Below are 18,543 nucleotides of genomic sequence, written 5' to 3' on the forward strand. Positions count from 1 at the left end.
GTTTGTCATCGTGATTGATTAACTCCCATCAAAGCCATTTTTCTAGAATCTACCGTCATGGTTGGTTTTTATTAATGGAAAATCAATCTAATATGAGTTCAGATCATGTGTAGTGTAACCTGTTAACTTAACACACCAATGATCCTGGAACCATGGGGGCATGCAGATCCTATCTAATCCTACTCAGATGATGACTGTAGTGCATATCAAATTAAAAGGGACAAGCCGTGAAAGAAGACCACACCACCTTGATCTGGATGTTAATTCCCAGATCCATCTACCCATGCAGTCACAGTGTACTTCCATGACTAAATGTAGCCTATTATAGACCTATGTTGAAAGGCTATCCGGCAGTATGGGCCCAGTGGGAAGCGGTATTGAGACTTACCCTGGCCTATGTCTCCAATGGAGCATTAATCAACTGTAATCATTACTACAGGGATGCCAAGTGAATTTAAAGTGGGAGCAGCTGTAGGCCACGAGGAGGGCTTTGGTTGGGGGGGGGGGGGGGGGGGGGGGTGATTGGTTACTGTGGTGGTGTCAACCTCATCTGAACGAACAGACGGATGGACGAACAGACAGACAGGACAGACAGGACAGACAAGACAAACAGGACAGACAGGACAGACCGGACAGACCGGATGGACAGACGGAGAGACAAGACAAGACAGCTCATGAATAAAGCTGTCTTGTACAAAAGCCTTTGCCCTTTGCCCTTTGCCCTTTGTGATTCAGATCAACTCTTTCCAGGGGAAATTCATTTGGTCATGTGCTTAAAAATAAACTACATGAAACATGACAACACAGAAACTACACAAAAGAATTCATTCAAATTGCCATAGCAACACATGTAAAGTGAAAGTGTAATATGGTGTAAACTCGAAGGACCAACAGACTATTTATTATACAGCCTAGTGGTTGTTGGAATAAAAGAGTCCCCATATTTGTTTTAATTTTCTTTTGAAGAAGTCTCTTTCCCCTTGTCCGGCTGCTACTGTGACTGAATTTTGAGTGAAGGGGATTGAGCACTGTCCTGTAAAATACTTTCAAGATTTATGAGGATGAGTTTTGTGTACAGGTTGGTGGCTGATTCATGATCTATACCAATTATCCTTCCCGCCGTCTTTAATCAAGCGCTGAAGCTTGACTTGGTCTAGTACTCTCTTGTTTCCAAACATGCATATTAGACCAAAGGAGAGTACATCGCAGGACAGAATTATAGAACATATCAGACAGCAGGACAGACTTATAGAACATATCAGACAGCAGGACAGACTTATAGAACATATCAGACCACAGGACAGACTTATAGAACATATCACACCACAGGACAGACTTATAGAACATATCAGACCACAGGACAGACTTATAGAACATATCAGACCACAGGACAGACTTATAGAACATATCAGACCACAGGACAGACTTATAGAACATATCAGACCACAGGACAGACTTATAGAACATATCACACCACAGGACAGACTTATAGAACATATCGGACCACAGGACAGACTTATAGAACATATCGGACCACAGGACAGACTTATAGAACATGTGTAAGATATGGCGGTCGACATTAAAATGGTTCAGTTTGCGTAAATGAAAACATTCTCTGTTGCAATTTCACTCTATAGACGGATTCCCCGTTGATCTTCGTAGGGGGTAGTGAAATTCTGTTCCTTCTCAAATCGATTTCCGTCTCTTTTGTTTTCTTAACGTTTATGTCAAGGAAGTTATCTGAACAGCACTGGAGGAATTTTGACGTTTCTCTGTCAAAACCTTGAAGAGAGGCTTGGTCTGGGTGGAGGAGACCCACAACAGCGGTTTCATCTGCATATTTAAAACACTTGTGGGCTGCGTCGGAGGCTTGACAACCGTTGGTGTACAGTACAGTGTGTACAGTTTCGTCGGCCGCTGGGTGGCTGGCTGGGGCTGTAATGGGGCTGTTGATTTGACGAATGGGGACGGTGAGGGGCATCATGATACATTTGGCACAGCCATCACTGTTCTGTAGATTTATCAGATATATGTGTGTATATGTGCGTGTCTACCTTAGTGTGTGTGTGTGTGTGTGTGTGTGTGTGTGTGTGTGTGTGTGTGTGTGTGTGTGTGTGTGTGTGTGTGTGTGTGTGTGTGTGTGTGTGTGTGTGTGTGTGTGTGTGTGTGTGTGTGTGTGTGTGTGTGTGTGTGTGTACGTCAGCCCATAATAAGTGTGTGTTTCTCTGCCGTCTCCAGATGACAGTGCGTCAGCAGCCAGCAGCATGGAGGTGACGGACCGCATCGCCTCCCTGGAGCAGCGCGTCCAGATGCAGGAGGACGAGATCCAGCTGCTCAAGTCAGCGCTGGCCGACGTGGTGCGCCGCCTCAGCATCTCTGAGGAGCAAAACGCCATGACCAATAGGAGGGGGCCCACCAAAGGTAACTGATGATTCACGCACATGCAGGCACAGACGTAGAAACGTACACACACACACACACACACACACACACACACACACACACACACACACACACACACACACACACACACACACACACACACACACACACACACACACACACACACACTAAGGTAGACACGCACATATACACACACACACACACACACACACTAAGGTAGACACGCACATATACACACATACACACACACACACACACACACACACACACAGGTAGACACACACACACACAAAGGTTGACACGCACATATACACACATACACACACACACACACAGGTAGACACACACACATATACACACATACACACACATACAGATGCAAAACCTTAACCCCTTTCGGTGACTAACAGAAAGTCACCCATCCCAGTCGCATCTCTTCCTCTTCTTCATCCATCTTTCTACTTCTGATACTATTTTATCCTCCTCTTCTCCTCTCCTGGACTCTGTGTCGTTGTGGGTCTGTGTATCTACAGCTGTGATGAAAAGGTCCCTCTCATCAGAAAGCAATGTTGGAAAGCCAGGTAGGATCTGTCCCATCTAACAACCTTACCAAGCACTGCCATGTGTCTATGGAGTCTACTGTGTTTAATGTATGGTGTGCATTTCCAGACATCCCTTCTACCTATGACATAATGAAGTAGGGATGTCTGGAAATTTACATTATACTACTGAACACTGGTGTCTACTGAGCACTGGTGTCTACTGAGCACTGGTGTCTACTGAGCACTGCTGTCTACTGAACACTGGTGTCTACTGAGCACTGGTATCTACTGAGCACTGGTGTCTACTGAGCACTGCTGTCTACTGAACACTTGTGTCTACTGAACACTGGTGTCTACTGAACACTGGTGTCTAATGAACACTGGTGTCTACTGAGCACTGCTGTCTACTGAAAACTGGTGTCTACTGAACACTGGTGTCTACTGAGCACTGCTGTCTACTGAACACTGGTGTCTACTGAACACTGCTGTCTACTGAGCACTGCTGTCTACTGAACACTGGTGTCTACTGAGCACTGCTGTCTACTGAGCACTGCTGTCTACTGAGCACTGCTGTCTACTGAACACTGGTATCTACTGAGCACTGCTGTCTACTGAGCACTGCTGTCTACTGAGCACTGCTGTCTACTGAGCACTGCTGTCTACTGAACACTGGTGTCTACTGAACACTGCTGTCTACTGAACACTGGTATCTACTGAGCACTGGCGTCTACTGAACACTGCTGTCTACTGAGCACTGGTGTCTACTGAACACTGGTGTCTACTGAGCACTGCTGTCTACTGAACACTGGTGTCTACTGAACACTGGTGTTTACTGAGCACTGGTATCTACTGAGCACTGGCGTCTGCTGAACACTGCTGTCTACTGAGCACTGCTGCCTACTGAACACTGGTGTCTACTGAACACTGGTGTCTACTGAACACTGGTGTCTACTGAGCACTGCTGTCTACTGAGCACTGGTGTCTACTGAGCACTGCTGTCTACTGAACACTGGTGTCTACTGAACACTGGTGTCTACTGAACACTGGTGTCTACTGAACACTGGTGTCTACTGAGCACTGGTGTCTACTGAACACTGGTGTCTACTGAACACTGGTGTCTACTGAGCACTGGTGTCTACTGAGCACTGGTGTCTACTGAACACCGGTGTCTACTGAGCACCGGTGTCTACTGATCACTGGTGTCTACTGCTCACTGGTGTCTACTGAACACTGGTGTCTACTGTGACACGGTCAATGGAGAGCATTCTGATGTTGGTGGTGCTGCAGACTGCATGCCAGTCCAGTCCCCTAACACAGAGTGGGTGAGAGGTGGTATGCTGTGGAAACACTTGCATGGTTTTTCCTTCATTCTAGCATGTGCTGACACCCACACTAAATCATATTATGTGGCAACAATTCACAGACAACAACAGTGAGAACATCATAATTCGCAGTGCACCTAGTTTTGTAGCTGAATTTAGTCACATGATGCATATTTTGGCTGTGAGAGTATGAGTCATCTCTCTAGCTCTCTCTGTCTCTGATGTCTCTCTCTCTGCTCTCTCTCTCTCTCTCTCTGTCTCTCTCTGTCTCTATGTCTCTCTCTCTCTCTCTCTCTGCTCTCTCTCTGTCTCTCTGTCTCTCTCTGTCTCTCTCTGCTCTCTCTCTCTCTCTGCTCTCTCTCTCTGTCTCTCTCTCTGTCTCTCTCTCTCTGTCTCTCTCTGATGTCTCTCTCTCTCTCTCTCTCTCTCTCTGCTCTCTCTGCTCTGCTCTCTCTCTCTCTCTCTGCTCGCTCTGCTCTCTCTCTCTCTGCTCTCTCTCTCTCTCTCTCTCTGCTGTATCTCTCTCTCTCTCTGCTCTCTCTCTGCCTGGTGCGTCTGTTTGGTCTAATTCTGCTATATCTTCTGTCAGTTTACCCTGCCAAGAGTGATTCTACTGCATACACACACATACACCCAAACACACACACCCATCCACGCACACACACACACACCCACCCACGCACACACACGCAACCACGCATACACATGCGTGCCAGCCGGGCCGAGCAAGCATATAACAAACCCCACCAGCTTTATCTGCAGTGATAAATATTTTATAGCCACTGTTCTGACATCCATACAAATACAGGCCTGGCAACCCCCTTATCAGTGCTGTTAGCAATTATGCTGAGGGAGTAAAGTGGGGCCCTGATGATGTTAGAATGGAGTCACTCAAGGTGTGACTGATGTTCTAGCAGAGTGACTGACTGCACATATAGAGGCAGGATTTCTAATGAAAGAACAGAAGTCTGCAGACCGGGTATGCCGCTCCTGCTCTTTATTCCTGCGTCCACATACATTATACAGTAAACAATGTTTCAGCTGCAGCAGACTAGTCAAGTTGGAGGCTGATGATGAAGGCTGATGATGAAGGCTATTGATGAAGGCTGTTGATGAAGGCTGTTGATGAAGGCTAATGATGAAGGCTGTTGATGAAGGCTGTTGATGAAGGCTGTTGATGAAGGCTGTTGATGAAGGCTGTTAAAGAAGGCTGTTGATGAAGGCTATTGATGAAGGCTGTTGATGAAGGCTGTTGATGAAGGCTGTTGACGAAGGCTATTGATGAAGGCTATTGATGAAGGCTGTTGATGAAGGCTGATGATGAAGGCTGATGATGAAGGCTGATTATGAAGGCTGTTGATGAAGGCTGATGATGAAGGCTGATGATGAAGGCTGATTAAGGCGGATGATCAAATCACATTGTATTGGTCACATAAGCCGAATACAGCAGGTAATCAAATATAAAAATGTTTTAAAAAATGAAACACAAAAGGTTGATTGATTTTTGTTCCACCTTACCATGAAATGCTCACTTACAAGCCCTAAACCAGCAATGCAGTTTTAAGAAAATAGAGTTAAGAAAATATTTACTAAGTAAAGTAAAACAAGTAACCCAATACTGAGTCAATGTGTGGGGGTAGGAGTAACGTGACTATGCATAGATAATATACAGTGAGTAGCAGTAGGGGGGGGGGGGGTGTCAATGTGTGGGGGTAGGAGTAAAGTGACTATGCATAGATAATATACAGTGAGTAGCAGTAGGGGTGGGGGGGGTCAATGTGTGGGGGTAGGAGTAAAACAAGTAACCCAATACTGAGTCAATGTGTGGGGGTAGGAGTAAAACAAGTAACCCAATACTGAGTCAATGTGTGGGGGTAGGAGTAAAACAAATAACCCAATACTGAGTCAATGTGTGGGGGTAGGAGTAAAACAAATAACCCAATACTGAGTCAATGTGTGGGGGTAGGAGTAAAACAAATAACCCAATACTGAGTCAATGTGTGGGGGTAGGAGTAAAACAAGTAACCCAATACTGAGTCAATGTGTGGGGGTAGGAGTAAAGTGACTATTCATAGATAATAAACAGTGAGTAGCAGTAGGGTGGGGAGGGGGGTCAATGTGTGGGGGTAGGAGTAAAGTGACTATGCATAGATAATAAACAGTGAGTGGGGGGGGGGTCAATGTGTGGGGGTAGGAGTAAAGTGACTATGCATAGATAATAAACAGTGAGTAGCAGTAGGGTGGGGAGGGGGGTCAATGTGTGGGGGTAGGAGTAAAGTGACTATGCATAGATAATAAACAGTGAGTAGCAGTAGGGGGGGGGGGGGGGTCAATGTGTGGGGGTAGGAGTAAAATGACTATGCATAGATAATAAACAGCGAGTAGCAGTAGGGTGGGGGGGGGGGGGGGGTCAATGTGTGGGGGTAGGAGTAAAGTGACTATTCATAGATAATAAACAGCGAGTAGCAGTAGGGTGGGGTGGGGGGGTCAATGTGTGGGGGTAGGAGTAAAGTGACTATTCATAGATAATAAACAGTGAGTAGCAGTAGGGGTGGGGGTGGGGGGGGGTCAATGTGTGGGGGTAGGAGTAAAGTGACTATGCATAGATAATAAACAGCGAGTAGCAGTAGGGGTGGGGGGGGGGGGGGTCAATGTGTGGGGGTAAGAGTAAAGTGACTATGCATAGATAATAAACAGCGAGTAGCAGTAGGGGTGGGTGGGGGGTCAATGTGTGGGGGTAAGAGTAAAGTGACTATGCATAGATAATAAACAGTGAGAAGCAGTAGGGGGGGGGTCAATGTGTGGGGGTAGGAGTAAAGTGACTATGCATAGATAATAAACAGTGAGAAGCAGTAGGGGGGGGGGGGGTCAATGTGTGGGGGTAGGAGTAAAGTGACTATGCATAGATAATAAACAGTGAGTAGCAGTAAGGGTGGGGGGGTCAATGTGTGGGGGTAGGAGTAAAGTGACTATGCATAGATAATAAACAGTGAGTAGCAGTAAGGGTGGGGGGGGTCAATGTGTGGGGGTAGGAGTAAAGTGACTATGCATAGATAATAAACAGTGAGTAGCAGCAGGGGATCAATGCAAATAGTCTGGGTGGCCATTTTATTATTTGTTCAGCAGTCTTATGGCTTGGGGTAAAAAGCTGTTTTAAGGAGCCTATTGGACTTAGACTTGACGCTCTGGTACCGCTTGACGTGCGGTAACAGAGACAGCAGTCTATGACTTGGGTGAGTGGAGTCTTTGACAATTCTTTGGGCCTTCCTCTGACACTGCCTAGTATAGAGGTCCTGGATGGCAGGAAGCTTGTCCCCAGTGATGTACTGGGCCGTACGCACTACCCTCTGTAGTGCCTTGCGGTCGGAGGCCGAGTAGTTGCCGTACCAGGGGGTGATGCAACCAGTCAGGATGAAGGCTGAGGGTGAAGGCTGTTTCAGCCAAAATTTTGTAAATGTAAATGCAGAACTAGATCAAATCAAATCAAAGTTTATTTGTCACGTGCGCTGAATACAACAGGTGTAGATCTTACAGTGAAATGCTTACTTACAGGCTCTAACCAATAGTGCCATAAAGGTATTAGGTGAACAATGGGTAGGTAAAGAATTAAAACAACAGTAAAAAGACAGGCTATATCCCGTAGCGAGGCTATATACAGTAGCGAGGCTACATACAGACACCGGTTAGTCAGGCTGATTTAGGTAGTATGTACATGAATATATGGTTAAAGTGACTATGCATATATGATGAACAGAGAGTAGCAGTAGAGTAAAAGAGTGGGTGGCGGGTGGCGGGACACAATGCAGATAGCCCGGTTAGCCAATGTGCTGGGGCACTGGTTGGTCGGCCCAATTGAGGTAGTATGTACATGAATGTATAATTAAAGTGATTATGCATAAATTATAAACAGAGAGTAGCAGCAGCGTAAAACGAGGGGTGGGGGGGGGGGGGCACACAATGCAATTCGTCCGGGTAGCCATTTGATTACTTGTTCAGGAGTCTTATGGCTTGGGGGTAAAAAACTGTTGAGAAGCCTTTTTGTCCTAGACTTGGCACTCCGGTACTGCTTGCCATGCGGTAGCAGAGAGAACAGTCTATGACTGGGGTGGCTGGGGTTTTTGACAATTCTTAGGGCCTTCCTCTGACACCGCCTGGTGTAGAGGTCCTGGATGGCAGGAACCTAGCCCCAGTGACGTACTGGGCCGTACGCACTACCCTCTGTAATGCCTTGCGGTCGGAGGTCGAGCAGTTGCCATACCAGGCAGTGATGCAACCAGTCAGGATGCTCTCGATGTTGCAGCTGTAGAATCTTTTGAGGATCTCAGGACCCATGCCAAATCTTTTTAGTTTATTGAGGGGGAATAGGCTTTGTCGTGCCCTCTTCACAACTGTCTTGGTGTGTTTGGAGAAGCATACTGTATATATTACATATAACCCTAACCCTGCGTGGGCTTTTCTTCCATTATCATCATCAGTCTTTTTTGGACTAGAACCAGTAAAGACATACTCACACACTCTTCTGCTAAGTTCTAATCAGGTTCAAGAGTTAAACATCTCTGCCATGTTCAGTACGTCATCCCATGACTCAGCTTAGTCCCATGAATTTTCCATCAGCCTATTAGTTGTACATCTCTTGTCGAGGGCCGTTTATTGACTTCCATCTCCATTCAAAATGACAGAGTCAGAAGACCAGTGGAAGTGTCTAGTATTGGATATGCTTCCTTATGATCAATTCCAGTGGGGAAAACTTGGCAAAACCAGTTAAAATGATGTTATAATTATATAATTTCAATCAGTTTCTGGTTGTAATGTCATCGGATTTAATGACAACGCTGGGATGTCTCCAAAGCATTGTATTCAACCTTTCCTATAAATTATTGCCTTAACATTGTTGTCACAATCTCATTTCTGGTTCGTTCACTTCACACCTGACTATGACAGTTCCCAACAGCTAGTCCCCATGAGTAGTGGGTATTTTCTGTATGTTGTAGCTGGTTCAGGGCAGATCATCAGTTGCAGCTGGTTCAATGCAAAGCCCCACTTACTCTGTGCCACTGTGTGTGTTTGTTTTACAGCCAGACCCATGATGGCTGCCCTCCCTCTAAGGCCCATGGTCAACAACGGCACTGTCCTACCAAAGAAAAGTGTCGGCACGCTACCGTCCCTCTCCAGCTCCAGGAAGGATGCTGCTTCAACAGCAACCAAGAGGTAAACAGCTCAAATCGCTCCCATCACCTTTTGGTAGGCCTAAATCCAGGAGTTTTCCTGAACATCGTGATCTGATATAGGGTCAGTTTATGAGCCATAAGGTCAGTTTATGAGCCACAGGGTCAGTTTATGAGACATAGGGTCAGTTATGAGCCATAGGGTCAGTTTATGAGCCATAGGGTCAGTTTATGAGACATAGGGTCAGTTTATGAGACACAGGGTCAGTGTATGAGACACAGGGTCAGCTTATGAGACACAGGGTCAGTTTATGAGTCATAGGGTCAGTTTATGAGACATAGGGTCAGTTTATGAGACATGGGGTCAGTTTATGAGACATAGGGTCAGTTTATGAGACATAGGGTCAGTTTATGAGACATAGGGTCAGTTTATGAGACATAGGGTCAGCTTATGAGACATAGGGTCAGCTTATGAGACATAGGGTCAGTTTATGAGACATAGGGTCAGCTTATGAGACATAGGGTCAGCTTATGAGACATAGGGTCAGTTTATGAGACATAGGGTCAGTTTATGAGACATAGGGTCAGCTTATGAGACATAGGGTCAGTTTATGAGTCATAGGGTCAGTTTATGAGACATAGGGTCAGTTTATGAGACATGGGGTCAGTTTATGAGACATAGGGTCAGTTTATGAGACATAGGGTCAGTTTATGAGACATAGGGTCAGCTTATGAGACACAGGGTCAGCTTATGAGACACAGGGTCAGTTATGAGACATAGGGTCAGTTTATGAGACATAGGGTCAGCTTATGAGACATAGGGTCAGCTTATGAGACACAGGGTCAGTTATGAGACATAGGGTCAGCTTATGAGACATAGGGTCAGTTTATGAGAAATAGGGTCAGTTTATGAGACATAGGGTCAGCTTATGAGACATAGGGTCAGTTTATGAGACATAGGGTCAGTTTATGAGACATAGGGTCAGTTTATGAGACATAGGGTCAGTTTATGAGACACAGGGTCAGTTTATGAGACATAGGGTCAGTTTATGAGACATAGGGTCAGTTTATGAGACATAGGGTCAGTTTATGCGACATCGGGTCAGTTTATGAGAAATAGGGTCAGTTTATGAGACACAGGGTCAGTTTATGAGACACAGGGTCAGTTTTTTAGACATAGGGTCAGTTTATGCGACACCGGGTCAGTTTATGAGAAATAGGGTCAGTTTATGAGACACAGGGTCAGTTTATGAGACATAGGGTCAGTTTATGAGACATAGGGTCAGTTTATGAGACACAGGGTCAGTTTATGAGACACAGGGTCAGTTTATGAGACATAGGGTCAGTTTATGAGACATAGGGTCAGCTTATGAGATCTTTCACCAGTATTCTTTCTTGCTTTGAGTAAAACCAACCCTAGTGTTTTAGTGTTGACTAATTGATCCTTTAAAAACAGACTCTGTTCCAAGCAGACAACCACATTTTGTTCTGGTTTGCTGCCAGCTGGTAGTATGAATAGCTAAACGTATTCAAAGTCAGTTGTACCCTAAAGCTCAATACGTGGACACTATTGAGATACACAATTCTACCAGAACAAAAAAATCATACAACGTAGGAAATCATCCCAAATGTGGTGTGTTTATTTGATTAGTCCACTAAGTCGACACATTGTTGTCACGGCTGTCGAAAGGAGAGGACCAAGGTGCAGCGTGTTGAGCGTACATTTTCTTTATTAAAGCAAAATGACGCCGAACAAAACAATAAACACTACAAAACCAAACCGTGAAAATCAAAGGCTATGTGCCCTAAACAAAGTCGACTTCCCACAAACACAGGTGGAGAAAAAAGCTACCTAAGTATGGTTCCCAATCAGAGACAACGATAGACAGCTGTCCCTGATTGAGAACCATACCCGGCCAAAACCTAGAAATAGAAAATCATAGAAACACAAAACATAGAATGCCCACCCCAACTCACGCCCTGACCAAACCAAAACAGAGACATAAAAAGGATCAGGGCGTGACAATTGTCTCCTACAAACCCACATTATGTATCCTACAAACCCACATTATGTCTCCTACAAACCCACATTATGTCTCCTACAAACCCACACTATGTCTCCTACAAACCCACATTATGTCTCCTACAAACCCACATTATTGTCACGTTCCTGACCTATTTCTGTTAGTTTGTTATATGTGTTAGTTGGTCAGGACGTGAGTTTGGGTGGGCATTCTATGTTTTCTGTTTCTATGTTGGTTTATGGGTTGCCTGGTATGGCTCTTAATTAGAGGCAGGTGTTTGGCGTTCCTCTAATTAAGAGTCATATTTAGGTAGGTGTTTTCACAGTGTTCGTTGTGGGTGATTGTCTCCTGTGTTTGTGTATGTCGTTGCCCCACACGGGACTGGTTTCGGTTTGTTTGTTCATCGTTCATTTTGTGTAGCCTATTTTCTCTATTTGTGCGTTCTTCATGTTTTTATGTAAGTTCGTCGTCTAGGTCTGTCTACACCGTTTATTTGTTTTGTTAGTGTATTAGTCGAGTTTGTGTTTTTCTTTAATAAATCATGTCGACAAACTCCGCTGCGCCTTGGTTCAATCCATGTTCCTCCTCTTCTGATGAAGAGGAGGAGGAAAGCCGTTACAGAATCACCCACCAATCCAGAACCAAGCGGCGTGAGTTCAAGCAGGATTATACACAGGAATCATGGACTTGGGAGGAAATATTGGACGGGAGAGGTCCATGGGCACAGTCGGGAGAATATCGCCGCGCTCGTGTGGAGATGGAGGCAGTGAGAGCCCAAGAGCGTTGGTATGAGGAGGCAGCAAGGAGACGTGGCTGGAAGTCCGAGAGGAGACCCCAAAAATTTCTTGGGGGGGGGTTAAGAGGTAGTGGGCCAAGGGCAGGTAGGAGACCTGCGCCCACTTCCCAGGCTTACCGTGGAGAGCGGGAGTACGGGCAGGCGCCGTGTTACCCAGTAGAGCGCACGGTGTCTCCTGTACAAGTGCATAGCCCAGTGCGGGTTATTCCACCTCCCCGCACTGGTAGGGCTAGATTGGGCATTGAGCCAGGTGTCATGAGGCCGGCTCAACGCGTCTGGTCTCCAGTGCGTCTCCTCGGGCCGGCTTACATGGCACCAGCCTTACGCATGGTGTCCCCGGTTCGCCTACATAGCCCGGTGCGGGTTATTCCACCTCCCCGCACTGGTCGGGCGACGGGGAGCATTCAACCAGGTAGGGTTGGGCAGGCTCGGTGCTCAAGGGAGCCAGTACGCCTTCACGGTCCGGTATTTCCGGCACTACCTCCCCGCCCCAGCCCAGTACCACCAGTGCCTACACCACGCACCAGGCTTCCAGTGCGTTTTCAGAGCCCTGTGCCTCCTCCACGCACTCTCCCTATGGTGCGTGTCTCCAGCCTAGTGCCTCCAGTTCCGGCACCGCGCACTAAGCCACATGTGCGTCTCCTAAGTCCTGTGCACACTGTTGTTTCTCCCCGTACTCGTCCTGATGTGCGTGCACTCAGCCCGGTGCCACCAGTGCCGGTACCACGCACCAGGAATATAGCACGCTTTGAGAGTCCAGTGTGCCCTGTCCCTGCTCCCCGCACTAGGCTTGAAGTGCGTGTCCTCAGTCAGGTGCCTTCAGTTACGGCACCACGCACCAAGCCTACAGTGCGTCTCAGCCGGCCAGAGTCTGCCGTCTGCCCAACGGCGCATGAACTGCCTGTCTGCCATGAGCCTGCAAAGCTGCCCGTCTGCCATGAGCCTACAGAGCCTTCCGCCAGACAGGAGCAGCCAGAGCCTTCCGCCAGACAGGTGCAGTCTGAGCCATCCGTCTCCGCAGCGCCATCTGAGCCATCCGTCTCCCCAGCGCCGTCTGAGCCATCCGTCTCCCCAGCGCCGTCTGAGCCATCCGTCTCCCCAGCGCCGTCTGAGCCATCCGTCTGTCCTGAGCCATTAGAGCCGCCCGTCTGTCCCGAGCTGTCAGAGCCGATAGTCAGTCAGGAGCCGCTAGAGCCAGTTATCAGTCAGGATCTGCCAGAGCCGCCAACCAGACAGGATCTGCCAGAGCCGCCAACCAGACAGGATCTGCCAGAGCCGCCAACCAGACAGGATCTGCCAGAGCCGCGAACCAGACAGGATCTGCCAGAGCCGCCAACCAGACAGGATCTGCCAGAGCCGTCAGTGAGCCATGAGCGTCCAGAGCCTTCAGCCAGCCATGAGCGTCCAGAGCCGTCAGCGAGCCATGAGCGTCCAGAGCCGTCAGCGAGCCATGAGCGTCGAGAGCCGTCAGCCAGCCATGAGCGTCGAGAGCCGTCAGCCAGCCATGAGCGTCGAGAGCCGTCAGCCAGCCATGAGCGTCGAGAGCCGTCAGCCAGCCATGAGCGTCCAGAGCCTTTAGCCAGTCATGAGCTGTCCCTTAGCCCGGAGCGGCTATTTACCCAGAACTGCCCCTCAGTCCAGAGCTGTCTCTCTGTCCGGAGCTGCCTTTCAGTCCGGAGTTGCCCCTCTATTCTGATCTACCTCTCTATCCTGAGCTACCTCTCTATCCTGATCTGTCCCTCTGTCTTGAGCTATCCCTCTGTCTTGATCTATCCCTCTGTCCCGGTGCTGCCCCTGTTGTTGATGTTACCAAAAGGATTTTGTGGGGGTAAGATGAGGGTGGACATTCATAGGGGGAGATGGAAGCTGGGATTGACTATGGTGGGGTGGGGACCTCGCCCGGAGCCTGAGCCACCACCGTGGTCAGATGCCCACCCAGACCCTCCCCTAGACTTTGTGCTGGTGCGCCCGGAGTTCGCACCTTATGGGGGGGGTTATGTCACGTTCCTGACCTATTTCTGTTAGTTTGTTATATGTGTTAGTTGGTCAGGACGTGAGTTTGGGTGGGCATTCTATGTTTTCTGTTTCTATGTTGGTTTATGGGTTGCCTGGTATGGCTCTTAATTAGAGGCAGGTGTTTGGCGTTCCTCTAATTAAGAGTCATATTTAGGTAGGTGTTTTCACAGTGTTCGTTGTGGGTGATTATCTCCTGTGTTTGTGTATGTCGTTGCGACACACGGGACTGGTTTCGGTTTGTTTGTTCATCGTTCATTTTGTGTAGCCTATTTTCTCTATTCGTGCGTTCTTCATGTTTTTATGTAAGTTCGTCGTCTAGGTCTGTCTACACCGTTTATTTGTTTTGTTAGTGTATTAGTCGAGTTCGTGTTTTTCTTTAATAAATCATGTCGACAAACTCCGCTGCGCCTTGGTTCAATCCATGTTCCTCCTCTTCTGATGAAGAGGAGGAGGAAAGCCGTTACAATTATGTCTCCTACAAACCCACATTATGTCTCCTACAAACCCACATTATGTCTCCTACAAACCCACATTATGTCTCCTACAAACCCACATTATGTCTCCTACAAACCCACATTATGTCTCCTACAAACCCACATTATGTCTCCTACAAACCCACATTATGTCTCCTACAAACCCACATTATGTCTCCTACAAACCCACATTATGTCTCCTACAAACCCACATTATGTCTCCTACAAACCCACATTGTTTTTCTACAAACCCACATTATGTATCCTACAAATCCACATTATGTGTCCTACAAACACACATTATGTCTCCTACAAACCCACATTATGTCTCCTACAAATCCACACTATGTCTCCTACAAACCCAAAGTATGTCTCCTACAAACAAACATTATGTCTCAAATCCACACTATGTCTCCTACAAACCCAAATTATGTCTCCTACAAACCCACATTATGTGTCCTACAAACCCACAGTATGTCTCCTACAAACCCACATTATGTATCCTACGAACCCACAGTATGTCTCCTACAAACCCACATTATGTCTCAAATCCACACTATGTCTCCTACAAACCCACATTATGTCTCCTACAAACCCACATTATGTGTCCTACAAACCCACATTATGTCTCCTGCAAACCCACATTATGTCTCCTACAAACCCACATTATGTCTCCTACAAACCCACATTGTTTTTCTACAAACCCACATTATGTGTCCTACAAACCCACATTATGTGTCCTACAAACCCACAATGTTTTTCTACAAACCCACAGTATGTATCCTACAAACCCACACTATGTCTCCTACAAACCCAAATTATGTCTCCTACAAACCCACATTATGTCTCCTACAAACCCACACTATGTCTCCTACAAACCCACATTATGTCTCCTACAAACCCACACTATGTCTCCTACAAACCCACATTATGTCTCCTACAAACCCACACATTATGTCTCCTACAAACCCACATTATGTCTCCTACAAACCCACATTATGTCTCCTAAAAACCCACATTATGTCTTCTACAAACCCACATTATGTCTCCTACAAACCCACATTGTTTTTCTACAAACCCACATTATGTATCCTACAAATCCACATTATGTGTCCTACAAAAACACATTATGTCTCCTACAAACCCACATTATGTCTCCTACAAATCCACACTATGTCTCCTACAAACCCAAAGTATGTCTCCTACAAACAAACATTATGTCTCAAATCCACACTTTGTCTCCTACAAACCCAAATTATGTCTCCTACAAACCCACATTATGTGTCCTACAAACCCACAGTATGTCTCCTACAAACCCACATTATGTATCCTACGAACCCACAGTATGTCTCCTACAAACCCACATTATGTCTCAAATCCACACTATGTCTCCTACAAACCCACATTATGTCTCCTACAAACCCACATTATGTGTCCTACAAACCCACATTATGTCTCCTGCAAACCCACATTATGTCTCCTACAAACCCACATTATGTCTCCTACAAACCCACATTGTTTTTCTACAAACCCACATTATGTGTCCTACAAACCCACATTATGTGTCCTACAAACCCACAATGTTTTTCTACAAACCCACAGTATGTATCCTACAAACCCACACTATGTCTCCTACAAACCCAAATTATGTCTCCTACAAACCCACATTATGTCTCCTACAAACCCACACTATGTCCCCTACAAACCCACATTATGTCTCCTACAAACCCACACTATGTCTCCTACAAACCCACATTATGTCTCCTACAAACCCACACATTATGTCTCCTACAAACCCACATTATGTCTCCTACAAACCCACATTATGTCTCCTAAAAACCCACATTATGTCTTCTACAAACCCACATTATGTCTCCTACAAACCCACATTGTTTTTCTACAAACCCACATTATGTATCCTACAAATCCACATTATGTCTCCTACAAACCCACATTATGTCTCAAATCCACACTATGTCTCCTACAAACCCAAATTATGTCTCCTACAAACCCACATTATGTGTCCTACAAACCCACATTATGTCTCCTGCAAACCCACATTATGTCTCCTACAAACCCACATTATGTCTCCTACAAACCCACATTGTTTTTCTACAAACCCACATTATGTGTCCTACAAACCCACATTATGTGTCCTACAAACCCACAATGTTTTTCTACAAACCCACAGTATGTATCCTACAAACCCACACTATGTCTCCTACAAACCCAAATTATGTCTCCTACAAACCCACATTATGTCTCCTACAAACCCACACTATGTCCCCTACAAACCCACATTATGTCTCCTACAAACCCACACTATGTCTCCTACAAACCCACATTATGTCTCCTACAAACCCACACATTATGTCTCCTACAAACCCACATTATGTCTCCTACAAACCCACATTATGTCTCCTAAAAACCCACATTATGTCTTCTACAAACCCACATTATGTCTCCTACAAACCCACATTGTTTTTCTACAAACCCACATTATGTATCCTACAAATCCACATTATGTCTCCTACAAACCCACATTATGTCTCAAATCCACACTATGTCTCCTACAAACCCAAATTATGTCTCCTACAAACCCACATTATGTGTCCTACAAACCCACAGTATGTATCCTACAAACCCACATTATGTGTCCTACAAACCCACATTATGTCTCCTACAAACCCACATTATGTCTCCTACAAACCCACATTATGTCTCCTACAAACCCACATTATGTCTCCTACAAACCCACATTATGTCTCCTACAAACCCACATTATGTCTCCTACAAACCCACATTATGTCTCCTACAAACCCACATTATGTCTCCTACAAACCCACATTATGTCTCCTACAAACCCACATTATGTCTCCTACAAACCCACATTGTTTTTCTACAAACCCACATTATGTATCCTACAAATCCACATTATGTGTCCTACAAACACACATTATGTCTCCTACAAACCCACATTATGTCTCCTACAAATCCACACTATGTCTCCTACAAACCCAAAGTATGTCTCCTACAAACAAACATTATGTCTCAAATCCACACTATGTCTCCTACAAACCCAAATTATGTCTCCTACAAACCCACATTATGTGTCCTACAAACCCACAGTATGTCTCCTACAAACCCACATTATGTATCCTACGAACCCACAGTATGTCTCCTACAAACCCACATTATGTCTCAAATCCACACTATGTCTCCTACAAACCCACATTATGTCTCCTACAAACCCACATTATGTGTCCTACAAACCCACATTATGTCTCCTGCAAACCCACATTATGTCTCCTACAAACCCACATTATGTCTCCTACAAACCCACATTGTTTTTCTACAAACCCACATTATGTGTCCTACAAACCCACATTATGTGTCCTACAAACCCACAATGTTTTTCTACAAACCCACAGTATGTATCCTACAAACCCACACTATGTCTCCTACAAACCCAAATTATGTCTCCTACAAACCCACATTATGTCTCCTACAAACCCACACTATGTCTCCTACAAACCCACATTATGTCTCCTACAAACCCACACTATGTCTCCTACAAACCCACATTATGTCTCCTACAAACCCACACATTATGTCTCCTACAAACCCACATTATGTCTCCTACAAACCCACATTATGTCTCCTAAAAACCCACATTATGTCTTCTACAAACCCACATTATGTCTCCTACAAACCCACATTGTTTTTCTACAAACCCACATTATGTATGCTACAAAACCACATTATGTGTCCTACAAACACACATTATGTCTCCTACAAACCC

The 18,543-nt window shown here is 45.9% G+C and overlaps 1 protein-coding gene across 3 annotated transcripts in view; it reads left to right on the plus strand.

Annotated features, from left to right (window-relative positions):
- LOC129811324 (echinoderm microtubule-associated protein-like 1) overlaps nucleotides 1-18,543 on the plus strand; it is a 66,228-nt gene that overhangs the window by 19,570 nt on the left and 28,115 nt on the right. For all 3 annotated transcript variants that reach the window (XM_055862539.1, XM_055862540.1, XM_055862541.1), the window contains exons 2-3: nucleotides 2,239-2,421; nucleotides 9,343-9,475. In XM_055862539.1, the coding sequence (XP_055718514.1) occupies nucleotides 2,239-2,421; nucleotides 9,343-9,475 (316 nt within the window). The remainder of the gene's footprint in view (nucleotides 1-2,238; nucleotides 2,422-9,342; nucleotides 9,476-18,543) is intronic.

This window comes from Salvelinus fontinalis, chromosome 15 (assembly GCF_029448725.1).
Source record: "Salvelinus fontinalis isolate EN_2023a chromosome 15, ASM2944872v1, whole genome shotgun sequence".
Taxonomy (NCBI): domain Eukaryota; kingdom Metazoa; phylum Chordata; class Actinopteri; order Salmoniformes; family Salmonidae; genus Salvelinus; species Salvelinus fontinalis.